This window comes from Mustela erminea, chromosome 12 (assembly GCF_009829155.1).
Source record: "Mustela erminea isolate mMusErm1 chromosome 12, mMusErm1.Pri, whole genome shotgun sequence".
NCBI lineage: Eukaryota > Metazoa > Chordata > Mammalia > Carnivora > Mustelidae > Mustela > Mustela erminea.
The window spans coordinates 4,926,419-4,953,033 of record NC_045625.1 but is presented as its reverse complement, the minus strand read 5'-3'; the positions used below and the strand labels follow the sequence as shown (position 1 = coordinate 4,953,033).

Here is a 26,615-nt window from a genome sequence, read left to right as displayed (position 1 = left end):
CTGCTCTTTTCCTCCTGCTCACTTGTGAGTGTATTCTCTCTCTCAAATAAACAACTAAATAAAATCTTTTAAAAAGAAAAATTGCTAGAAGAATTGCTAGATCATCTTCTTAGTTCAGTGTTTAGCTTTTTAAGCCAAACATAGCTCAGACTTTTTCCCAAAGCAGAGCTACACCGTTTACATTCCCGGCAGGATTGAGTGAGAGTTCCATTTTTCCTACATCCTCATCACCACTTGTACGGTCCATGTTTTTGATTATAGTTATCCCATTTGGGTGTTACGTGGTATATCATGTGGTTTTAAAATGCATTTCCTAATGGCTAAAGATGTTGGGCATCCACTGGTGCTTACGGACCATTTGTATCTTCTTCGGAGAAATGTCCATTTAGATCTTTGCCCTTTTTAAAATGGATCCTTTGTCTCCCGTTCCCCAGGTAAAAACCACCTGATTAATATCAACTTTGTTGATAGTGTCCTTTGAATCACAAAAGTTTTAATTTTAATGAAGTTATATTTATTTATTTATTTATTTACCTGTGCTTTGGATGTCATACTTAAGAAACCACTGTGTAATCAAAGGTCATAAAGATTTACATCTATGTGTTCTTCTTAATCTTTTAGTTTTAACTCTTAATTTGGGTCTTTAATCCATTTTGACTTAATTTTTGTAAATAGTGTGACACGGTTGTCCAACTTCATTCTTTGGCAAGTGGGTATCCTGTTGTCCCAGCACCATTTGTCGAAGACTCTTCCCCCCATCCCCCCTTAAGTTGTCTTGGTAGCCCCTCATCACATTGATTGGGTTTTGACTGTTAAACCAATCTTTGATGATGATGCATTGCCCTTGTCATATAAGGCTGGATTCCATTTGCTAAAATTCTATCAAGAATTTTTGTATCTACCTTAATGAAGGATATTTGTGTGTAGATTTTCTTTTCTTGTGATGTTTTTGTTCGGTTTTGGTATCAGAACAATGCTGGCCTTGTACGATGAGTTGGGAAGTATTCTTTCTTCTTCAGTTTCCTGGAAGAGTTTATGTAGATTTGTTAATTCCATCCTTAAATGTTTGGTGGAAGTCACTTGTAGAGCCATCTAGGCTTAAAATTTCCAGGTGTTTGTTTGTTTGTTTGTTTGTTTGAATAGCTATAGGACTTTTCAGCTTCTCTTCTTGAATGAATTTTGGTAGTTTGTGTGTCTCAGGAAATGTGTCCATTTTGTCTGAGTTGTTGAGTCTGTTAGCACTTACGAAGTTTTTCATAATAGTCCCAGATTAGTAGCCTCTTAATGTGTTCAGAATTCATAGTGATTTCACTTCCCTTTTTCCGGTTAGTGGTAATTTGTATCTTTTTTTTCCTCTCCTGATCAGTCTAGCTAAAGGTTTATCAGTTTTATTGATCTCAAAGAACCAGCTTTTTGTTTCACTGATTTTTTTTTCCTATTATTTTTCTACTTTTTTTTTTCATTTTTCTGTTTGCTTAAGGTTTTATTTGCTCTTCTTTTTCTAGTTTTATAAGGTAGAAATTAAGGTCATTGGTTTATGACCATTCTTCTAATACAGGCATTTGGTGCTGTACACTTCTGTCTTAGAACCACTTTGGCTATATCCCACAGATTTTGAATATGTTATGTTTTTATCTTCATTCAGTTCAAAATACTTCTGAATTTATCCTTTTAGGTTTTTTTTTTAATATATGTATACCTTTATGTTATTTAAAAGTATATTATTTAGTTTCTAAATAACTGGATGTTTTCTAGATATCTTTTTATTATTTTTAACTTAATTCCATGTGATCAAAGAACATGCTTTGTGGGGCACCTGGGGAGCTCAGTGGGTTAGGCCTCTGCCTTTGGCTTAGGTCGTGATATCAGGGTTCTGGGATCAAGCCCTGCTTTGCGCTCTCTGCTCAGCAGGGAGCCTACTCCCCCCCCGCCCCCCCCCCCCCCCCCCCGTCTCTGCCTGCCTCTGCCTACTTGTGATCTATTTCTCTCTCTCTGTCAAATAGATAAATAATATCTTTAAAAAAAAAAAATGCTTTGAATGACCTGAAGTCTTTCAATTTATTGAGACTTCTTTTATGATTCAGAACTGAGATCAGGAAGGCCCTTTCTTTTTTTTTTTCTTTTTTTAATTTTTTATTTTTTATAAACATGTATTTTTATCCCCAGGGGTACAGGTCTGTGAATCAGCACTCACCAAAGCACATACCCTCCCCAATGTCCATAACCCCATGGAAGGCCTTTCTTAAAGGGCCATACAGTAAATACTTTAGGCTTGCAGGACATACAGTCTCTGTCTCAGCTGCTCATCCTGGCCATTGTAGCCTGCATGCAGCCATAGACCATATGTAAATAAATAGACATGGCTGTTAACAATAAAACTATTTATAAAAAGAGGTAGTTGGTCGTTGTTCTGTAGTTTGCCAGCCTCTGAGCTGGAGTGTCAGTCATTTTGGTAAATGTTCTCTGTGCACTTCAAAAGAGCATGTATTCTGTCTTGTGGGTTGGGCGTGTTCTATAAATGTCGATTAAGTTAAGATGGTTGATTGTTAGTGTTGTTCAAGTGTTCTATTTTCATGATGATTTTATCTACTCATTCTGTCAGTTACTAAAAGTGGTGTTGAGGTTTTCTTTTTTTTTTTTAAGTTTTTTTTTTTTTTTTTTTTAAATATTTTATTTATTTGTCAGAGAGAGAGCGTGCAAGCACAGGCAGAGAGAGTGGCAGGCAGAGTCAGAGGGAGAAGCAGCCTCCCCGCGGGGCAAGGAGCCCGATGTGGGACTCGATCCCAGGAGGCCGGGATCATGACCTGAGCCGAAGGCAGCTGCTTAACCAACTGAGCCACCCAGGCATCCCGGTGTTGAGGTTTTCAACTATAGTTGTGGATTTGCTTATTTACGTAGCAGTGCTCTCAGTTTCTTGTGTCCTATTAAAGTTAGTTACTGGTTGCATAAACATTTAGGATTGTTACATTCTTTTCATGAAATGACCCTGTTATTATAAAAATGAGCTTCTTTATCCCTGGTAAGATGAATTGCTCTGAAATCTACTTTCTTCTATATTAATGTAGCCAATCCAACTTTCTTTGGTTGGTACTAGTATGGCACATCTTTCTCCCATCCTTTTGTTTTGAACCTCTTTTCTGTCTTTATATTTAAAGTGGATTTCTTGTAGATAGCATGTAGTTGAGTCTTTGCTTTTTATCCAGTCTGATAATCTGTGACTTTTAATTAGAGTACTTAAACCATTTACATTTAATGTGGTATATGATGTTGGGTTGTAATCTGTGGTACTGCTGTTTGGTTTGTTTGGTTTCTATTTGTCTCATCTGTTCTTTGCTCCATTTTTCCTCTTTTCCTGTAACTTCTTTTGGGTTGAGTATTTTTTATGATTCTATTTTATCTTTTTTGTTGGCTTATGAGCTATAATGCTGTATGTTAGTTATGTGATTGCATTAGAGTTTACAGTGTACACCTTTAACTTACCCCAGTCTGTTGGTATACCCCATGTCAGTGTCCCCACTCAGTAGGGAATCTGCTTCCCTTTTCTTTCTGACCCTCCCCACAGCTCATGAAGGCCCTCTCTCTCTCTCTCTCTCTCAAATAAATAATTAAAGTCTTTTTAAAAAAATACCATGTAAGAATCTGACAGTAGTATTCTCCTATTTCTGCCCTCCCCACCTTTGTGCCGTTGTCAGCATCATACATTTTACTTCTAGCTGTGTTATCAGCTCCACAATATGTTGTTATAAATAGTTGATCATATTTGAAATGGATTTAAAGAAGAAGAAAAACCTCTTTTGCTTACCCAGATGGTTTTATTATTTCTATTGTCCTTCTTTGTTTAGTCCTGTATCTCTGTCTGCTGTGGTTTCCCTTCTGCTTGAAGAGATTCCTCTAACATTTCTTCAGGTGTAGATCTGAATTCTTTCAGCTTTCATGTGTTTGCCAAAGTCTTTATTTCACTTTTGTTTTTGAAGGATATTTCACCCAGAATTCTAGATTGACAGTTCTTTCTTTCACTGATTTAAAGTTGTTGCCCCACTTTAACTTTAGGAAAAACTTTGATTCCTGATTATAAATGTTCGTTGTAGAAATTATAAAAAGCAGGTAGTTAAAAAGAACAAAATTAAAATCACCTTTATTCCCACCACAAAGGTTCAGTCACTATTTACATATTATTCATCTTTGTTCTCTGAGAATTTGGTTTTTTAAAGATTATTTATTTAATTTGACAGAGAGAAAGAGAGAGATCACAAGTAGGCAGAGAGGCAGGCAGAGAGAGAGGGGGAAGCAGGCTCCCTGCTGAGCAGAGAACCCGATGTGGGGCTCTATCCCAGGACTCTGAGATCATGACCTGAGCCGAAGGCAGAGGCCTAACCCACTGAGCCTCCCAGGTGCCCCCAAAATTTAGTTTTTTTAAAGTTTGACTACATGCTGCTTTGTAACCAACCTCCTCTATTCAGCTTAATCATGAAACATTATTGTGAACGTTTTCCATGTTCTTATGAATTCTTCACAGAATCCCGTTTTTATATTTAACATAGGCCTTTCTCTACAGTATTTAAGTCATTTGGCATCTGAACATTCATGCAGGAACCGCAGTTTGGGTTAGAAGACTTTTAATGATATTTTGGAAAATGTTTTAAATCTTCAAGGACACAAAATTTACCAGTGGGGAGCAGTGGTTGGCCGTTACAGTCTCCACTGACATAAGAAACTCCTAAAAATGAACTGTTCGCTTTTCTTCCCTCCCTGCACTGATTGACATGGGGGTTGCTCCTCTTGGCATTGTTACCAACGATGCTAGGATAAATGGACGTGTTGATTACTTTGCATGCTTGCAGCTCGCTGTATCTGCAGGCTACCTCTCCAGTGCAGGACTGGGGAGGGCGCGGAGGCATCTGTGGACTCGTGGACATACGTGGACGTAATTATGACAGCTGTTGCTGCATTTACCCCTGTAGAGGTCGTATCGTTTATCTTCCCGCAGGCAGTGTATGATGACAAGCTCGCCTGTATCCTTGCCCAGAGTGTCACATTTGTTATCAGACTTCAGGGTGACTGTCCATCTGGTAGGCGAGAAAATGGACCGAGAGCTTTTGTTTTCTGCATCTTGTATCATCTGCTTTCCTTTTCTCTCCTGATCTTTGTTCTATTTCCCCAGTTGCTCTTGAAATGTTGTCCTTCCTCCTCACTTGCCTTACCTTTCCTTAAACTATTACCAAAAAATTCCCGGTTCATTAGTTGGCATTTGAGTTGCTTCCACAGTTTAGATCCGCTGTGTCATTGATGAATCCGTAGCAGGATGCTGTGATAATGATGAAGAATTACCAAAATAAGGCATAACCGGCTTTCTTTTTTTTAAGTCCTTTAGAATGTTGAAATAGAGGCATCTGGCTGGCTCAGTTGGTAGAACATACGACTCTTGATCTTGGGGTCTTGAGTTTGAGCCCGGCGTTGGGATAGAGCTTACTTAAAAAATACGTTAAAATAGGTGAAAGAACGAGTAGTCGGCCCCTTTCACAACAAGAGTATAGTTGCCTTGTTTCAAGTTCATTAACCTCAAAAGTACTACTGAGAAAGGTCTAGGTGACATTTTAACACTTCATGGTCTTAACAATTCAGTTTTGTCATCGTGTGCAGAACGCATACCCCGCAGCGTGGGCACATCGGCCTGCCTGTGTGGCCAGGTGGCACTGATGGGGGTGGCAAACAACAGAACAGAGAGCAGAGTGATTCTTTTTTGTTCAAGGCAGTCCTTGAATTGAAGGTCTGTAGTGACGTGTCCTGTGTTCATGATACTTGGTATTTTTACATGTAGTTGTTGCTTAATTTTTATCAGAGATCTAGGGAATGAGAGCCAGAGGACTCCGTTCAAAGTGTTTTTCTCCAGGAACCAAATTGGACCACACTCCGTGACCCGTGCCACCCCGTTACTCATTTCTAAAGCAGCACTCAAGTGTCGCCAGTAATGTAATGTCATCCGCGACGCCTGTAGTGGGTGTCTCTTTGGAGCCCTGGTGCACTGCCCGTGTCTGCTTGCGGCCCTCTGACTTGTGTTTTCGGGTGTGGAACAGAGCACATCAGATGAAGTTCTGATCTCTCAGGCCTGTACTGCTATAAGGGAGAAGTCAGCCATCCCTTCTCACTGTCGCACTCTGTGGTCACGGCCGGTCCCATCTAATCCATAGGTCTGTCAGAGGACTGTGCTGAGCTGTTTCTCTCTGCAGAGCTGTCACATGGCCCAGTGCGGCGGTGCTGTGAGTTCCCAGTGTTGTGTGTTGGGGGATTTAGGACACCCGAGAGATTTTATAGCATTATCACAAGCAGCTAGAGCAGTAATTATACTCAGCCTGTTTCGTGCCTGGTTTCATTTACCGTCCTGTCATGACTTAAGTTTTGGGCGTAAAAAATATTCCAAAGTTGGGTGAGTTGCTGCTTTTGTTTTTACTTATAATTTCTTTTTTGTTTGTCTTTGGGAAAGCATAAAAGATTTTGATTTCCCTTGTGATTTTTAGGAGCTCAAACCACATCTTTACCCAGGTCTGCCGTGTCTGCCCCAGGCTTCCTCAGCCCCACTCCCACGTTCCTTCTCTCTCTGGTGGAACATCTCAGGGGAGCAGAGACATGTTTCTTGAGAGAACACTTTTATAGCTTCTTAGCTTCTTCTGTCTTCACAGAAAAGCAAAGGGGATTTGTTTCATTGAAAATAACTCCATTTGCTTCTTGTCGCCCAATCTCATAAAGCCTGGAAAGTGTCCTGTGTCGATCCAACAGATTCGTGGGGAGCTTGCGAGGGCGTTAACATCGTTTGATAATTTTCTTCTATGAGGCATGGATTTATTTTCGTGTTTCCTCTTCCAAGTTAATTTTTTGGTGGAAAAATAACAATCCCCCCCTACTCTAGGGGGAATTCGGAAAAGTAAAACTAGATCCTACAGGTAGTGCTGCTGTCCTTACCAGAGTTGCTTTGGACTGAGGACAGGTGAACACATTGCTCCCAGGAGCCGGGAATAGAGCTTTTATCCGTGATTGCATTAAGCAGGCAGGTCTGTTCCCTCACGCACTGACACCAAATAATTACTGAAGTAACTGTTCACTGCATTACTGTGTCCAGGGTTACCAAAAGATCTCGTTTCCGTACATAGTGGATACACTTTCAGACCTCAACGAAGGTGCGAGCTGCATGGTATGGGGCGCATCTGATTCTCTCTTGTGCTGGCCTCGTGGGCGCTGGGCTCGAGGGGGCGGTCTCTGTCTCCTCTTTGAGTCCCGCCCCGGAGCCATTTATCACAGTCATTCCTGACATCCCGTGGATCCTGTCGAGCACGTTCTGAGGCTTGGAGAAGAGAATCCGGTCCCACAGTCTTGGAACTCGGAATGGGGGCAAGGGAGAGGATAATGTAGGCTGACTGTCCAGATAAGGAAAAGCTCTACTTCTGAATAGTTTTAACTTTTTTTCTTAGGATTTCAGGAAGAAAAAAAAGTTTTAAGCTCACTGCTTTGATTTTTATGCTGAAGACTCAAATTTTATTTAAAGAATATTTTCTTCAGGAAAGTGTCACGTGATTTTGGTTGGGGTCCCTGACATATTTTGCCCAAAATGGGTATCATTTATTGGCTAGACGGTGAATTATGTCTCTGCCCACATGCCTTTCTCTTGAGCATACGCTTTTGTGTTTTGTTTTTTTCCCAGTTCTTCGGTGCCATACTCTGCAGCCAAGACCTCTCATCCCACGATGACCCCAGCGGCTGCTACCCAGGCTAAGCAGGTGACTTCCTGATTTTTGCTTTTTTGAACAGCCATGCAGTGTCTGTCTTTGAAACTGAAGACAGTCCTGTTTTAAGTCCTGACTTCGTTTAAACAAACTGTAAGTCCGACAAAGACCTGTGATGCTTTCCCTATAATTTATGCCGGTCTTAACTTAGTAGGTCAGTCTGTTTTCTCGTGCCATTGGACATCTTGGGTCATAATTCTAATACCTTATCATTGTGAGGGTTATTTCGGTTTCTGATTTACCTTCACTTAACATGATCTTCATTAAACCACACGACAGCCGTGTGCAGTAGAATGGGACAGGTATTTAAGTGTGTTTCACCGATGAGGAAAAGCTGGGCACAAGCGAGTGATGCAAGCTCACACGACCAGTAAGTCCTGGAGCCTGAGCTGGATCCCAGCTCTCGTACCTTCTTCCCATCTGTGGTTCTCACACTGCGCCTTTCAGGATCAGTGCCTGGGGAGCGGCTTCTCTGGCTTCTCCTGCAATGTCTGTTTTTCAGAGCTTGCCTCTTTGGTAATGTTCATTATGTCTACATTTAGGTTTTTACCTGATAAACATGGTTTCTTACAAAAATAGGTTATATTGTAAATAGTTAAACCAGAAAAGAATAATCAGAGATGGCTAAAAGGTAGCTTAAGCTATCTCTGAAATCTTCCCTAAGAAGATTTCTCTGCTTTCTCTGCTACTCTCCATGTCTCTGAGATGAATCATTTTGGACTGTGTTTGAGATTAGACGTTAGAATTTGCCTATTGTGAGTTCTCAGCATGGCTCTGAGCCTTAGTTTGCCATGACTTAAAATGGCATTTAAGCATTTAGCATCTGGTCGTGCTTCTGGAGGGTTCCATGTTGGCCTTGGAGGACACCTGAGTAGGCATAAATCATAACAAATGAGTAAGAACATTGCCCAGAGGTGGAGAGGTGACACAGTTTGTCTTTTTATTTTACTATAAATCTATTGAGAGCCAGCACCCCCATTTCATTCATTCATTTACTCAGCTGCCTGATAATCTGGTGCCTCTTGTGTGCCAGGCACTGTGCTGGGCACTGGGAAAATAGCCACATGGGCAGGACTGCGTTCTTGGAGCTTGCTGGATATTCCTGTTTCCATCCTCTAGTGCGCCCTTAGACACAGCAGGCATTTAAAAATACTCACTTAAATTGTAAGGATTTTTTTAAATTACGCTAAATAGAAGTATTTTTGCTTACTTTTTAATGATGTTCTCCTTTTACATGTTTCTTTCTAAAGGATGGCTAGTGGTTTTACATAAATGTTCTGCTTGTGTTCTGTTACAGGGATCTCTGATAAATTCCCTGAAGCCATCAGCGCCCATGCCAGTGTCTGGTCAGTTGTCATCAGGTGATAAAGCTTCAGGTCAGTTTGCGTTTTTACTTTTGTGAAAAAAAAAGGGCAAAAGATCCCTCCCCCCCATACACACAGCAGTTCAGTGTTCTAGATCACAGAGGCAGTTGACATAGGATACTATTAAAGAGATCTTTGGAAGGCCTCAGTCAATGAACAGTCTCCAGGAAATCAGTGAGCCTTTCATCAGCTCTGCAGACTTCTGAAATTTGAGCACAGTAGGAGAAAAATCTTCCTAGAAATGCTTTTCCTGAAAAGGAGCAACAGTGTTGTCGTCACCAGCCTTGCTGGAAAGTCAAGAGGGAAAGGGAGTAGAACATGACCTGTATTGTTCTACTAAAAGGGATGAAAAATCCTCTTGGTTCACAGTGATAATTCAAAGCTGGTAAAATGCAGAAGGTAAAACAGATGTGTTGTGATAGAAGAGGTCAGAGTAAATGTCAGTATCAGATTTTATGACCTTGCGTACTTCCCAGTACCCACTCACGCTTAGTCATTCTTAGCTAAAATTTGTAGTTTTTGTCATCCCCGTTGGTGCTTTGACCCAGGGGTCCACATTGCCCAAACCACCTGGAAACACAAGGTTACACATAACCTGATGTTGGTGTGACGTCATCCTCAGCATCCCCTTCTGTTGGTGCCTTTTTTATTACCCTTAATTTGGCATGTGTTAGTTTCTGCTTCAGGGGTCTTATGCCTCCCACAGCTCTGAGTTTTTGCCCCACCTGGGACTCCAGCATTTGTTTTCATTCGTGCCCTCAGGTGAGTCTCAGGGCAGATTCTGTTGGAGACAGAACCCCGCACATTAGCAGCCTGCTTTCCGTCATCCCTGCTCAGCCATACGGTCATTCCAACTTTCTCTGTAACCAAAACCTATCTGACTAGATACTGGGTTTATCTTCAGTAAGTAGTCCTTGCACTCAGGAGAGCCATTAGCGTGTATGCCAAAGGTGTATTCTAGAATTTGGATCAGTGCTGAGCCACCACTGTTGCCGTGCGAGCTCTCCACGGGAAGGAGGTATGTAGCACTTCTCGATGCAGATCTAAAGTTAACTGAAGGAAAAACTGAGCGGAGTTGCCAAAGACTATTGAATCATTTAGGATTAAATTAAGAAGTTGGTTTCCATTTCTGGCTAATGTTTTAAAAAGTTTTTGAAAGACCCTATATCCCAGCTTCTGTCAAGGACCACTCTAAAGGGCTTTTTGTCACTCCTGAATTTAAGAACTGAGGAAACCTAAGGCATTTGCTTCACGCACATCTTACCCAGTTAGCGTGATTGCCTCAACATTTCTGAGATGCATCATGTAGCAGCGATTGTGAAATACCGTCTTCCATTGCTGACCATTTACTTCTATTTTCACTTGCTGGATCATCAAAGGAAAGGGACTTCTGGAGGCAGAAAAATGTCTCTGAGAAATGCTTTTTAAAAGTTTACCAAAAGTCTCTTCAAAAAATTTTTTTCTGAAACCTCTATGGTTCTTTAAGAATGGAAATACCTTCATGGTTTTTTCTGATTATAAAACTGTTACCGCTGCGCAGAGAAAGCTACACGGAAGAGAGATGATGTAGAAAGTAAAAGTTGCTCATTAAATTCGCACCTGGAAGTAACAGCCCTTAATGATTTAATTCGTATATCTTGAAGGTTACTTCATTGATGTTTTTCAAAGGAAAATGGCCATATCCTGTATGTGCTAACCCTCCTCCCGTTGCGGTAAATACTCTGTTCATCTTTCCATATCTCACACAGCTCTACCTCACTGTATCAGTGGGAGCCTAGGACTTGACCCTGCTCGGGTCTACCAGTACTGTGCTGATAGTTCGGACTGTTTCCAGTTCTTCAAGAGTATAAGCAAGGTGGCATTGAATATCCTTATTATACACCACACTACATTATAGTAGTTTTTTACATAATTTCACTAATATCTACCTTGGACTCATTGGAGGAGAATGTACTTTTTCTTCTGTTTGGTTTGGCTTGGGCTTTTTTTTTAAAGTAGGCGCCACACCCAGCGTGGACCTCAGCCTGGGGCTTGAACTCAGGAACCCAGGATCAAGACGAGCTGAGATCAAGAATCAGATGCTTAACTGAGCCACCCAGGCACCCCAGTTTGGGCTTTTTAGATAAAGTGTCCCTCTCCCTCCCTCTTTTAAAGTAGAGCAATAGGAGGGAGACGGACGGTAATCCCCCGAACTGTTCACGAGTACTTAACAGTGAAATTGAACGTGAGGAGGAGGTTGGATTGCGCTTTCAGCATTCGACACTTCTCGGCATTACAGCAATCATGTATTACTTCTGTAAGGAGAAAGAAACCTATTTGTTAAATAGAAAACTATCCTCTGTGAGAAATGAAGGGGTGTAGGGAGAAAGTCAATGGCCATGAAATCACTAATTCAGACATATTTCTCATATTACCCTGTTTCTCTTTGGATTTTTTTCCTTCAATATATATTACTTTTCTGTGATTATAAAACTTTATTATAAATTATAGCTTATAAAATTATAAAATTACTTTCAAAGGTTTCTATTTAAAGTGCACTGAAATCATTTTGATAGTTTTTGTGGAAAGGAGGGTGGGGTATGTGTTGGTTTGGAATTAACACTGACAGAGCCAACGAGCAAGTTTAGAGGCCTTCACACGAGTTTGGAACACACCCGCTCCCCTGGCCCCTGACCCGACCCACCAGGAGAGCACAGTGGGGCCTGCAGGCTGGGGCTGCACAGACCATCAAACTGGAACGGTGTTTCTGACAGTTTTTTTGTAATGTTCTTATTTTCTTTCCCATGATTTCAGGGCCAGGGGCAGCCAAGATAGAAACAGCTGTGACTTCTCCCCCGCCTGCTGCTGGGCAGCTCAGCAAGTCTTTCTCATTTTCTCCGGCAGGGTCAGTAATGAACTTAAATTTCGTGGCAGATCGCCAGCAACCTTATAGATAGCTTCCCCCAGTCTTACAGTCAGAGGTATATTTATCTGCTTGTTAACTGTATGTGAGCCCGGAGTTCTTATCACTTCAATAATGCGTCCGATGATAGTAGCAGCCGCTTATTGTCCTAATGTCAATCTACAGCTGACCCTTGAGCGACACGGGTCGGAAGGGCGCAGGCCCACTTACACGCAGGCTTTTTGCCGATAAACAGTACGATGTCTTTTCTCTTATGATTTTCTTAGTATTTTTTTTTTCTCTAGCTTACTGCATTATAAGGTACAGGATATAATGCGTATAATATGAGTTCATCAGCTGTTGACGTTGTCAGTAAGGCTTCCCGTCAACAATAGACTATTCATAGTTAAGTTTTGGGGAATCAAAAGTTATACACAGATTTTCCACTGCTTGGGAGTGGGTGCCCCTAACCCCCGCATTGTTCAAGGGCCAGCTGTGTTTCCCATTTTCAGTTCAAGTTTATATGTGTGTTACTATATATTTCTTTGTTCTGTTTTTCAGGATAAGCCTCCTTTTCTTTGAGTAGTATAGGTCCGTGTCAGATTCTGTGATTGGTCTTCCAGCTTATTCACCCTGACATATTTGCCTTCTCACACCATTTGGGGGCGAGGTGTGACGTTTGGATCAGCCTTACTGTTTGAGAGGTCACTACATTAAACTGGGAGAAGTGATAAAAGACAGTAGCCATTGGAAAATCTGGGTCTTACATAGATACGGGGAAGCGTTCCTGTTTCGCTTTTCTAAAAGTAATGATGGCTATACTTGTAAAGTTGAGTCATTTTTAAATTCGCAAGTGTCTTCTAACCTTCTTTCCACGGGAGCCTGGATTAACCTCAGAGGGCTCTTCTCTCTGCTGGGGGCACTTGTGTGGGACCCTGTGGAAGGTGTCTGTAGCTAAGCTCTGTGGAGCAGAGACAAAAGCCTGTCCAAAGATTTTGTTTTTGCCATCGGAGGGTTGCGTGTTCAGTTCCATTAGGAAAGCTTCTGGAGCTCTTCCATTTCATGCTTTTGTGACTGTAATCAAATTAACCACGGTCTCTCCCCTGATGTGAATGTGTTTCGTGTCATTCAACCTAACACGTGAAGAGCAAGGAGGGGGTTAGAATAGAATTTGAAGAAGGATATTATATATTATTTCTTCTTTTTGTCAATCACTGTGTTTTATACTTCTCAAAGATAGTTTGGAGCCAATTTTGAAGAGTAGGTCAGTGCCAGGAGTTATTGCTAATTCACAAAGGCGAATCCTCACTTCTGTAAACGGATAATCTTCCCAAAAGTTGGGGTCACTGGGTCAGTGGCTTACCTCTGTTAGATAAAATTTCTTCACCGAGGTTGGGACAAAGAAAGGATTTTTTTTTTTAATATGATAAAATGTTGAACACATCCTCTTTGATGGTCTTTGTCCTTTCGTGGAAGGCAGGGATGGGTTGGAGAAACCGAAATCCTTATAATACTATGTTTCATACGCTTGGCCCTTCATGTTTTGAAACTATGGTTTTAAATTTGCTATTTGAACTTTCGTCACAGTGAGTAGTCTCTTCTGGTTCATGCATGTGCTGAATTTTCTCCTTTGGCCATGGTATCTTTACTCACAGTTTAAAGAAAATCTACAACAGGAGAGAGAGAGGGCTTGATAAAAAAGAGTCTGGGAAGGGTTTGAACCGAATTTTCCCACCTGAGAACTAATTGTTCTGTCCAAACAGCAGGGGTGGTGGGTTCTATTTCCTGCCTTCTTCCCTGCCTCCTGGTAGTGTGGCATGCTCCTGGCGAGCTCTCTGATCTTGCGGTGGGTTTTACGGGGTTCTCCCTGGCCCAGTTCTCTTGCCTCCATCACGAGACACGCCTTCTGCCCTCGCCACCATGCCTGCATAGACATTCCCGTTGCATTTCCATGACTGCTCCTTAGCTTTCCTGGACGCAGGTCCCCACCCAGACTCTGCCATGGAAGGCCCGGCTGTCCTTCTGAGCCCTTGACTCCCTCTGAGGTCATACTTCACTTTGCTGTCATTTATCTTCTCAGTTGTAAATTCCCACGAGCAGATTGATCGTGTGACTAAGTTGTAAAATGTGACATTAAACGGGCAAAAATACCCCAGGTATTTGTTCTTCTTTAACTTCTCTTCTTGCGCTCCCTAGGACTGGCTTTAATTTTGGGATAATCACACCAACCCCGTCTTCTAACGTCACCACCACACAAGGTACTGTCTCTCTCTGTGGGGCGTAGCCGTCCTTTCGTGTTTCCTCTAAACGAATGCTGGGTTTTCGCACAGATGTGTCCACATTTTCCTTGCTGCTGAGTCTTGCTTAACGCATCTGCAGGGAGTTCGGTGTCGGTGATGCGCATTCAGAATAAGCTGGATTTAAACTAAAGGGGGGGCGTCTGTTGACTTTTTAAATTAACAAGGAAAGGATTTGCTTCTGGAAAAGCAAGGCTGTGCTTTCAATGTGAATGTTAACATGTGAATTAAAATGTCTCGCTCCATCTTCTTATCTGTAAGAGACTGTTCATCTTCTCTCTTGCATAAACTGTTGGCAAACACACTGGTCCTCTGGTGTGTTACTGGTGTGTTGTTTACGTATCTATCAACTGGCGTGTTTTTAATGTTGAAAAGAATTTAGGATCTGTAAAGAAACCATAGGTATTTTTTAGGTGCCTTCCAGTTCTTAGTTTAAGCAGTTAAGTTTATTTTTCTTTCGTTTTAAAAAACAAGCTCTTATTATGAAAGTGATATATTGTAGAATCATGCCTTATACCCCTCAGTTACTGCATTTCTGTTATATGTGCTTCTGGGTTTTTTGTCTTCTACTTTTCTTATAAAAGTGTTATTTGTAATGGCTACATAATTTCTATCTTGTATGTATGCCGTGAACTACTTAACCCGTTTACCTGTCGGTAAATTTAGGCCATTTCTAGATTTTCCCTATAACAAATAACACATTGGCCGTGTTTTATCTGTTCATTCAACAAATATTTTTTGAGTCCTTTCTGTGTGCCAACCCAAGTGGTAGAGGCTTTAGTAAAACGGGGATCCCTTAAGATCTGGAAGGAGATTAGGGGGCCGAAAGCATAGCAGGCTTCCTAAACCTGATTTTTGTGTGGCACTTAAAGGGTTGGTGATTTCCTTCCTTTCTAGAATAGTGATTCTTAAACTGTTTTTGTAACCTTTGCCCACTTAGATATGGCAGAGTACCCTCGAGGCCCATCTCTTCCCTGTCCTACTTTCTAGAGGAAAAACAACTCAGTGGTATAAAAAGATTAAGAGGAACAAAATAATAACTGTCGGAAGCCATAAGTAAAAAACTCATAAAATGCAGTGGTAATTCTGTAAACATTTTACTTAATACGAGAGTAGAAATAACCTGAAACCGTAAGTAACTCAGTTCAACAGCAGTGATATGACAAGGTCTTTCAGGAAATTGTACATGGGAAGTTGGGGCTTTGCAGCCTTCCCAAGAACAATATGGAGTTAGAAACATCAATAAACACTGTAGTGGGTTAATTTTACCTTTAACTATCCAATTTTGGTTACTTACTGTTTGACCAGGCCTTGTCAGGGCTTCACCAGTATTTCATTTAATCTTTGTAACAGCTCTTTGACGTAGCTACTGCTACTGTGTTTATTTTCCAAATGGGGAACTTGAGGCCCAGAGAGGTAAAGTAACTTTTTCAGAGTTTCACCGCCAGCAAGTGGCTGAGTGCCCAGCTCCCGAGCCCGTGTCCTTGACCACTAGACCATAGTGCCCTCTGCGGAGCTGCTTCCTGAGGTGAGCACTAGGACGTAGCCCTACATTATACGTGAGAATAATTGTCTGTGGACTGACACTTTCTTGGCCCATAAAAGACACAGGAGGAACTTCCATTTTGGATCAAGTCGTGGCCTACCAGGGGGGTCCATGGACAAGCATGGCCTCAAGAGTGTTATTAAGGAAGTCACACACAAGGGAAAGTGAGAGAAGATGCCGTTTTTTTTCTCTTTGGGGATAATGCTATGAATTTCATGCCTTCTAGATAGGATGGTTTATTTGTTAACACGAACGGTCATAATGACGGAACGGTCATAAAAAGGATATTTGTCCTTCTCACCTCGGTGAGCTCACTCAAAGCCAGCCCTGCTGTGGAGAAGCATTCACTCTTTCCCCGAGGAAGAGCGCTGTCACAGGACAGCCGTCCCAACCGTATCAAGGGCAGAGAGACCTGGGCTTGGACACAGTCCGTGGGAATGTGACAGGTCATGTGTTGCTAAGTCCAACCCACTTTCTAATTTCTTTTTCTCTCTAGGGGCTGCACCCCCAACTAAGGAGTCACACCAGCTCGACGCATTCTCATTTGGCGGGGGAGGCAAGCCCTTTTACGAGCCCACTGCTGAAAGCTCGCCCCCGTCTGGGATGACCGCGCCATCCGGCGCCGGAGCCTCTCCCGCTGAGCCTGTGCCTTCCAGCAGCCGGCCCGCGGCCCCTTCTGGAATTGCTCTTTCTGCTGCCTCTGGCAAGCTGGAAACTCCACCGTCCAAGTTGGGAGAGCTTCTGTTTCCAAGTTCTTTGGCTGGAGAGACCCTGGGAAGTTTCTCAGGACTGCGTGTCGGCCAAGCAGATGATGCTACAAAGCCAGCCGTTAAGGCTCCATCCACAAGCCTGACTACCGCCCAGCCGACCAAGACTTCAGCCGTCCCATTGGGGTTTAGTTTTACCGGCTCTCCCATGTTAGGGAAGCACGCAGAGCCCCCCGTGACCACCTCTGTGACCGCTGCTGCAGGGGCACCTGCGGCGGCTGGCACAAGCGCTAGCAGTTCCTCGACTGGCATCTTCAGCGGTCTGCCCCTCACCAGCACGGCGTCCCCTGCGGGAGGCAGTTTCAGTGGGATGGCCCCAAGTGGTAGCAAGATCGGTTTTTCCTTTGGAAGCCAACAGACCAGTAGTAGTACAGTGCCCCCGTCCACCCCTCCACCAGCGACAACTGCCGCTCCCCTTCCCACCTCATTCCCCACCTTGTCGTTTGGTAGCCTCCTGAGCCCAGTGTCCGCTCCCACCCCGCCCGTGTCCTCTGCGAAAAGCACAGAGGAGGCCACGCCATCGGCTTCGCCCGAGAAGCCAGACAGCAGTGAGGCTGCAGCATCCACAGCTTCGCTTCTCGGGCAGCACCCGTCAGCCCCCCTCCCCCCAGGTCCTCTACAGGCGTCCGACTCCGTTAAAAAAGAAGCTGCCCTTGCGCCACCCGCGGTCAGCAGCCCCGGCCCTGTAGCATCTGGTCCCAGTCTCGTGGCCCCCAGTGCAGAGGCCACCCCGACAGCGTCTGCGGTCCCTGATGTCAAGACGGAGCCGGCATCTCCTGTTCCCGTGCTCTCGGCACCCGGGCAGCCCGCTGTCACGGCCGCTGCGGCCCCAGGCACCGGCCCTGTGGCTGTTGAGACCCCGGTTCCCCCAACAACCTCCAGCTCTGTTGCCAGCATTGCCCCGAGCCCAGCGACGGAGGCAGCGGCATTCGGGACCGCCACTTCGGGCTCGTCTGTCTTCACTCAGCCGCCTGCTGCCAGCTCTAGCTCAGCATTCAGCCAGCTCACCAGCAACACGGCCACTGCCCCCTCTGCCACCCCCGTGTTTGGGCAGGTAGCGGCCAGCACCGCCCCGAGCCTCTTTGGGCAGCAGGCGGGCGGCGTGGCCAGCACGGCGACCGCCACACCGCCGGCCAGCAGCTCCTGCTTTGGCAGTCCTGCCTTCGGCAGCTCAGCCACCGGGGTCTTCGGACAGACGACGTTTGGGCAGGCCCCGGCCTTCGGGCAGTCAACGAGCAGCCCTGCGAGCAGCTTTTCCTTCAGTCAGCCTGGGTTCGGCTCCGCGCCTGCTTTCGGCCAGCCTGTGTCCTCCAGCCCCACGTCCGCCAGCGGGAGCGTCTTCGGTGCCTCCTCTGGCACCAGTAGCTCCAGCTCCTTCTCATTTGGCCAGTCTTCTGCCAACACGGGGGGCGTGCTGTTCGGCCAGAGCAACCCTCCTGCGTTTGGGCAGAGTCCTGGCTTCGGGCAGGGAGGCTCTGTGTTTGGTGGCACTTCAGCCACCACCACGACGGCATCATCCTCTGGGTTTAGCTTTTGTCAAGCTTCAGGTAAGAATTTATAGAAGACTCCCTTTGTCCTCCTCCGCATTATTTTGAAACGTTTGCAAAAGTCCTGTATTACTTTTGAATTAAAAGAAAGGAAGGGAACACGAAAGAAAGACTCTGAATTCGAGAAGGGTGCTGAGAGCACTCGTGGCCTCAGGAATTTCCTGGGCCTTGTCACCATCACAGCAGTTTTGCTGCTCAGCAGACGCTCCACTGTCTTAGCCACCATAGTGCTTGTTTCGTGGGGAAAACACAGGCATCTTTAGTGTAAGGTCATGGCAAGTAATGAATGACGCATAAATACAAACCTTTAAATTTGGAAGGTACATTAGAGGCTATTATGTCCAAACTGTCAAGCCTCGAGGAGACCGATCTCATGGCATGAGATGCTAGTCGTGGAGACAGAACCAGACTCTGGAGTGCCTCGTCCTAGTCCGCTGCTTGCCAGCATTTTATATCCTGCTTCCTCTGACACCGTGTTGCTTGTCGGAAGGGCAGATACTGACATGTGAAAACTTGGGGTTTTTTCCTATTTTCAGTGTAATTAAAACAAAAATCTTTAAATGTTACTATTTTTTAATGTCAGTTGTGTCTGATTTTGGCAGCTGCTTTTACTTCCCCAAGTTTTCAATAGCATAATTTGAAATAGCTTCTAAGTTTCACTTTCTGATCATTATCTTAGGAAAGGCAGTTACTTCTTGAGCAGTTAGGCCGTGGGGGTAGGAAACATGGATTAGTGATTTCTTGGTGGGCAAGATTTCAAATAACTGCTCATTTGTTCATTTGGTGATTATTTATTTGAAAGTGGCTCGCTTTATTAGGAAGGAAGTTTTTTCCTGCCTGCCTTCCAACAAATGTTTGTTAAGCTCCCACTAAGTTCAGTTACAAGGACACAGGGCTGAAAGACAGTCCTGAGATCTACCTGCCACGTGTCGGGAGGCTGTTTGGCTCATGGAACTTATGGGAAGTGTGATGACACGGGGTGGGGGGGCGGGCAGGAAAAGCCGAGGAGTCTTGCAGAGAAGGGTGTTCGACACGCCCTCGGGTGCATCCTTTTTTCTGAAGTCTGAACTTGAGAATCCCTCATGCACAAGTATAATCAAACCATTCGAACACAATTGAGAACCTCTGAAAAAATCTTTCCTTCAGTAACAATGCAGACAGGTAGCCGAGCTGTCTGCTCCAGGCCTAGAGGAGCGAGCGATTGAATCTCGCTTGAGCTCAGCTACCTAGATCAGGGACAGAGATCAGAGTGGAACTCCGGCCTTCTAACCCCTTGTCTAGGGCTCTTTGGGTAAAATTCCCAGTCCCCCCCCCCCCCCCAGTTTTCCCAGGCCCTGTCTAGAGCAGCGCCTCAACCATCTCAAGCCACCCAGAAGGAAGATGAACTACCCCAAAGGAATCTCGTATTTGAGATCAGAGGAAACCAGGGAGTAAAGCTATTCATGATTCTGAGTTCGTCATTGGAAAGACTCCTTGACAGCTAAGCCTAAGGAAAATTATCAGCCACTACCCACCAGGGTTTAGTAGGAGACAAGGATTCAGTCCTCAGGACTTTGGAGCTTCTGCTACTATGAAATGTTAGCCATGACCAAAGGTCTTTATTTACTCATAATGTTCTCCATTGCCTATAAAGAAATGAGGTGATGTATTATCGGGTGTCTAGTACACCTGAATGCCATTTAAAAACAAACAAAATACTTGATGTCGTGAACGAGTTATCCAAATTAAACTTGTTCTCTTCTCATTTTACAGGTTTTGGGTCCAGTAATACTGGTTCTTTGTTTGGTCAAGCAGCCAGCACTGGTGGAACAGTATTTGGCCAGGTAAATAACATATGTTTGCCTCCGTTTGCATCAACATGTAGCAGACCCATCCACCTTGTTCCCACACGATGTAAGCAGTTCCTACCGTGTGCCCAGGGGCAGTGAACAGCCTCACGTAATTCTCAGGCTCGGCCTTCTTTAGCTCCCTTGAGGTGGCAGAAATCTTAGCCTCTGATTTGAGAGAATCACTGGTTTTGACCTTTCTTTGACAGTCCTCTAGGAAAGCACTTAAAAAGCATAGTGCCTGGTCTCCATCCCTCCTCTGCCCGTTCTGCTAGAGCAGGGGTTGGCAAATCACAGTCCATGGGCTAAGTCTACTTTTCAGCCTTTGTGTGTGGGGTGGGTGTGTGTGTGTGTGTGTGTGTGTGTGTGTGTGTGTGTTTTAAGGTTCTGAAGTTAAGAATAGCTTCCTTTTGATAATAATGATTAATAATAATTTAACAATAGCTACCTTTTTAAATGGTTATTTAAGCAACAAGAAAAATATGTAACCAACACCATCCAGGGTCCCTGGACTAAGCTATATACCCTCCTTTTGGTGACTTACTTGAGCTTGTCCAGCTAGTGGTTATCTGTGTGTGGGCACAGTATCGAGTGCTTTACGTAAATGGACTCACATAATCGTTACTGCTTCTATGAGGTAGGGACTGTTATTGTCCCCATCCCACAGATGAGGACGGCGAGGGCCCAGAGAGAGTAAATGTACTGTTACGTCATATGTCAGCTGCTTTCAGATCATAATAACCCCTTGAGGAGTCCTTCTGAAGAAGGGCCTCTGTGTCAGAGACAGTGGTGGCTTTCTGAAGGTGGGCTTGGCACGTGTCCGTTAACTGACAAAGTGGCAGACCTATTAGATGTTTCTGCCCCATCTTCAGGAAGACGTTTTCTTTGTGCTCCCCTTCCTTCGAAGATGGGCTCTGCCCTGGTCCGTGATCTGTGGCAGGGGGAAGTGAAACTTCCCAGCTGATAATAGCAGGTTAAGTCATGTAAACCAAGTTCCTCACTGGAAACATCTAAAAATGGTGGATAAAACATAAAAACCATAGTTTTCAAGGCACTGGCAAGCTAATAAGGTATTTTACCAAGTCGAATGAAAAGAAAATGAGTCCCTATAGAAGTGATGGGAGCATAAGAGCCAATGTTGCCATGAGGGCATTTATTAATTTGAGAACATTTTAATTTCCTTTTTTAATAACCCCAAAGGGCAAAGGGGCAGAAGTCACTAGCTGAGATATGCACAAAGAAGGGAGTGTGAAAGAGACCCTGCCCCACAAGGAGCTGGGTCTCCAGATCCGTTGGTCTCCGCCTGTGAATGTAGCCTGGCAGGGTCCTGGGATGGTGGTGTCGGTGGATGTCTGGCGGAAGCAGCACAGTCCCACCTTGAAGAAGAGTAACTTCACTCTAGGCTGCGGACAGTTTTTAAGGACATTGATTCCCACACCTAAATTAATCACAAAAAGAAGCAAAGAACTATGAGCAAGGGCCAGGATAAACATCAGACATATATTTGTAAAGACTTATAGAACAGCGCTGTTTTTTGCATGTTTAGTCGAAATAAAAGGCAAACTTGAACATACTGGTAAAGAGTAGGAGATAAGAAGTGTCCTAGCTACATTGAAAACCAAATAGAACTGCTAGAAAAATATAATTAAAATTTAAAACCAGCAGATTAGATCCAGCTGAAGAGAACAGTTCTATAGTAGGGATCAGCAGACTTTTTCTGTAAAGGCCTAGATGGTAACTGTTTTAGGCTTTGAGAGAACCACATACTGTTTCTGTCCCAGCTGCTCGGTGCTGCTGCACGGTGCTGCCCGAAAGCAGCCGCAGACAGTAACTGAGTGAGTGTGCTTGTGTTTCCATAAAGCTTTGTTGACAAAAACAGCAGTCTGGACTGAGCCCACAGACTCTAGTTTGGTGGCCCTCGAACTGGAAGACAGGTCGGGTTAAGTTACCTGGAATGCATCATGGAGAGCAAAAAAGATGGAAAATACACTAGAGAGCGCATAATCTGAAAAGAAAAATTTAACACGTATAATCAGAGGAGAGAAAAAGAAAGGATTGTGTGAGAATATCAGAGAAAAGACACATATCCCAAACCAGTAGAAGACAGTAACCCACAGATTCTAAAGTCCAACAAACGCAAAGCAGAATGTGTGAAAGGAAACAGATTCCAAGACCCACCATAGTGAAGCTGCAGAGCTAGGAAGATGAAATGTTAAAAGCCTTCGGGAAAAAGACAGGTTACCTTCAAAAGAGCAGTAGTGGGGCTCACAGCTGACTTCTCAGCTGTGACAGTGAGAGCCAGAGACAGTCTAGCTATCTAGCATTTCTTTCTTTCTTTCTTTCTTTTTTTAAGATTTTGTTTGTTTATTTGAGAAAGAGTGAGAGAGAACATGGGAAGGGAGAAGGTCAGAGGGAGAAGCGGACTCCTCATGAAGCTGGGAGCCCGACGTGGGGCTCGATACCGGGACTCCGGGATCATGACCTGAGCCGAAGGCAGTCACTTAACCAACTGAGCCACCCAGGCACCCTGCTACCTAGCATTTCTAAACCCCACCAAAGAAACATCTCTAAAGAGTGAGTGGAAATCAAGACCTTTTTCAGACAGATACTGGGAGAATTTATGCCTAGCAGACCTGAAGGAAATTCTAGAGGATGTTCTTGAGGCAAAAGGAAAATTTGACTTCACTAAAATTATGGCTTTCTTAATTTTAGGGTAAAGCAAGCCATGAAATAGGAAAATTACAGCCTGTAAAACTGACAGAGTAATTGTATTCAGAATATATAAACAATACAAATCAAAAAGAGAAAAGTACAGCCCCACCAAAATGGCTAAAATTGAAAGGGCTGACAGTACCCAATATTGATGAGGAGTGTAGCAACTAGACACTCTCACGTGTTGCAGAAGGCAGTGTAAATCCGTAGAACCACTTCGGAAAACCACCTGGCACTATCAGAACTAGAAACACAAAAAATTCCTCTTGAGCCAACGTGTCTACTTCTGGGTATGTAGCCAGCAAAAGCGAGGACCTGTGTTCATGAGAAGGTACGAATAAGGACGTTCATAGAAGCATAGTTATAATAGCTAAAAGCAAGAAACAGCCGAAATGCACATCAGCTGAAGAATGGATAATTAAGTTGAGGTATATTTATATAGTGGAATACTGCAAAGCAGTGAAATCAAATGTGTGCGTGTACAAAACAAACTGGGTAAGTCCCGCAGACGTAGGGTTAAGTGAAATAAGCCTGACCCGAGAGTCTGTACTGTTGGATTATACTTACTTCCGTAAAGAGGCAGACACAGGCAAAACTTAGCATGATAGAAATCACAACGGTGGGTGCTGTTAGGGCATTAAACATGGGGTACAGAGGAGTCTCCTGAAGTTCTAAAACAATGTTTGCTATCTTGACTGCTGTAAACACTTTCAAAATTCATTGAGCTCTCTACACATAAAATTTATGAACTTAAGCAAAATAGAAAGAAAACAGGCTAAAGATTTCATTAAAAAAAGATACTGTTGGTTGCACAGCCTTGTGAACGTACCTGATGCTACTGAATTGTACACTTAAAATGCTGAAGTCAATAAGTTTCATGTATATTTTATCCCAGATTTTTAAAGAAGGAGAAATGAGAAAACATAGTAAGTAAATAACGGCTACTTAGAAGACCAAGAAACATAGTCAATTATTAATACACACTAAACCAACAGAGATACACACTTGTGCGACAGCAAAAATTCAAAGCCCAACAATACCAAATGCCAGCGAATATGCAGGGCAGAGGAGATTGACATACCCTCCTGGTGAGGGCGTCATTTGGTATAACCACCTTGGAAAACAGTTTGGCGTGATCCAGTGGAGACTGGCAGTGCCAACTCCTAGGTGTGTTCTTAGAGAAACTCATGCACACGGGCCCCAGGATACAGGGGTGTTCATAGCCACAATGTTCTAGTAACCAAAAACCAGAATCCTAGATGCTGACCAGTATTCCAATGGATAGGTGAATTTGTATTACTCTGTAGGAGAATTTTATTCAACTACAAAAGTGACCGAACTGCAGTGGCATGGGGAAACTCACAGGCATGATGTTGAGCTAAGGGGCAATAAACTTACTGTGATTAACTCTGTGTTGGTTACTCCTCCCTGCCCCTCCCACCCCCATATTCTTCTGTCGTAGATATTACGTTTACAGTTGGAGGGGCCACAAACTCAAGTCCATAGGTCTTTTCCTAATGACAGGGGCCTTCTGTGTTGTATTCATTGCTGTATCCCCAGTTCTTAGGAGAATGGCTAGCATATGAGAAGCACTGTAAAAACGAATGCAGTTTCGGTTGATAGAGGAGTCTCCTCAGAAATATCTAAGGATACAAGGCAGATTCTGGCTGGGATGCAGGAGAACTTAACTCCTGTTACAGGACCAAGCAAAATCTGGATAGTATAATAATCACACTTACCCTACGGATATTGGAATTATCTCATGCTGTCGCCTTAAACCTGGTGGCATTTATATATATCCCGTGGTTGGTTTTGCCGTTGGCTCAGAACAGAACCGGAGTTCTCCGCTTCTCCATGTGGCCTGTGTTTCCTTACAATGTGGTGGCTGGATTCCAAGGAGAAATTTCAAAAAAGAAAGGGAGCCAGGCAGAAGATAGATAACCTTTTATGACCTAGTCACAGACCGTCGCTTATGTTGCGGTCTCTTCTTCAAAGCAGTCACAGAATCCCATCCAGGTGTAAAAGGAGGCCGATAGGCTTCACCTCTTACCCTAGAAGAGCACATGAGTCTAGAAATGTCGCTGTGACCACCTTTGGAAAATGTGATCTGTCACAGTGGGACTCAGGAGTGGCAGAAAGCCTTGTGGAATTCATTTCCACAGAGGGGAGCCCGTTGTAGGTGCGTGTGATGGTATAGCAGATTCTGGGGGCGCATGTCAGGTCTGAGTTTGGGAAGTGGAAGAGAGGCCTTGCTGATGTACTGGCTAGAGAAGGAGTCAGAAGTTACTGGCAACAATGGAGACAAGCAAAATAAAAGACCAGTAAGCACATGCAAACACCATTAAACATGAGGAAAATGAAAATCAAAACCAGAATGAGAATACCACTTCGTACCCTTTCGGTGGCTATCATTTAAAAAACAAACAAACCTGAGAATAATGGGTATTGATTGACAAGGATGTGGCGAGAATGGAACCCAGCATTGCTGGTTGGAATGTGCACTATTGTGCATCCACTGTGGAAAACAGGTCAGTGGTTCCTCAAAAAGCCGAACTTAGAATTACCATATGACCCGGGAACTCCACTACGGGGTATATACCCAAAGGAATTGAAAGCAGGAAGTCAAAAAGACAGTTTTCACCAGTCTTCACAGCAACGTTACTCACAGTAGCCAAAAGGAGGAAACAACCCAGATGTCCATCAACAGATGACTGAATAAACAAAATATGGTCTGTGCATAAAATGGAATATTATTCAGCCTTCCAGAGGGATGAAATTCTGATTCATATATACGTGGATGAACCTTGAGTGCATTATACTAAATAAAATAAGCCAGCCATAAAAGGACAAATAACGTATGAGTCCGAGTATGTGAAGTATTTAGAACAGCTAAATGCATAGAGCAGGAAAGTAGATTAGAGGTTTCAGTGGCTGTTAGAGGAGAGAATGGGAGTTAGTGCTTAGAGGTTGAGAATTTTGTTTGAGATGAAAAATCTTGGAAATTGGGGCGCCTGGGTGGCTCAGTCGTTAAGCATCGGCCTTCGGGTCGGGTCATGATCCCAGGGTCCTAAGATCGAGCCCCTCATTGGGCTCCCTGCTTGGCGGGAAGTCTGCTTCTCCTTCTCCTCTTCCTTCTGCTCCCCCTACTTGTGCTCACTCTCTGCCAAATAAATAAAATCTTAAAAAGGAAAGAAAAGATAAATCTTGGAAATAGGCAGTGATGGTGGCTGCATAGCATTGTGAATAGAAGTCTTGCGAATGAATTGTATGCTTACGTGGTTAAAATAACAATGATACTTCGCTGCAGTCTTAACCTAATAATGTAATATACCAAAAACCATTGAATTTTATCCTTTAATATCAGTGAGTTTTATGGTATATGGATTATATCCCAATAAAGCTGTTCTGTTTAAAAACAACAAAACAGATTGGAGTCTGAAAGGCTTGCAGGTACAACAGTAATTTGTTTAATATAAAAATCTTCCCTATCCACCCCTCCCCCACTTTTGCCAAGAGAAGAGAAACAAAGGCAGGACCGAAAAGCAGAAAGAACTTGCACAGTCCTGCAGTCTCTCACTGCCCAGAACTGTTGAATCCAAAGGTAACACTGCGGCCCAGCTGCCTCCTGGCTCCAGGCTCAGCCTTGTGACAAATAATTTAAACCCTAAGCAAACACAGAGGTGAGTTCATTCTTCAAGCTTTGACTTGTTTCCAGATCAACTCAACACTTAGTGAAATGTGAATGATTGCATACTCGCTTTGGGATACAGATGAAAGAGAGGCCTCTCGTGCTGCAGGAGAGCCGTGTTCTTCAGTCCCCACACCGCTGGTCCACGCGCAAAGTCTTGTATACCAAAATATATGTATGTATGTATTTTACACAAATATCGCATAAATATT

General features: G+C 43.7%; 1 protein-coding gene across 4 annotated transcripts in view; it reads left to right on the top strand.

The window, feature by feature from the left end:
• The window catches only part of NUP214 (nucleoporin 214), a 101,879-nt gene that overhangs the window by 53,787 nt on the left and 21,477 nt on the right, over positions 1 to 26,615 (top strand). For 3 of the 4 annotated variants that reach the window (XM_032308155.1, XM_032308154.1, XM_032308153.1), the window contains exons 25-30: positions 7,694 to 7,769; positions 9,073 to 9,151; positions 11,933 to 12,023; positions 14,217 to 14,278; positions 16,360 to 18,177; positions 19,930 to 20,000. In XM_032308155.1, the coding sequence (XP_032164046.1) occupies positions 7,694 to 7,769; positions 9,073 to 9,151; positions 11,933 to 12,023; positions 14,217 to 14,278; positions 16,360 to 18,177; positions 19,930 to 20,000 (2,197 nt within the window). The remainder of the gene's footprint in view (positions 1 to 7,693; positions 7,770 to 9,072; positions 9,152 to 11,932; positions 12,024 to 14,216; positions 14,279 to 16,359; positions 18,178 to 19,929; positions 20,001 to 26,615) is intronic. The other variant, XM_032308157.1, reaches the window with a different exon arrangement.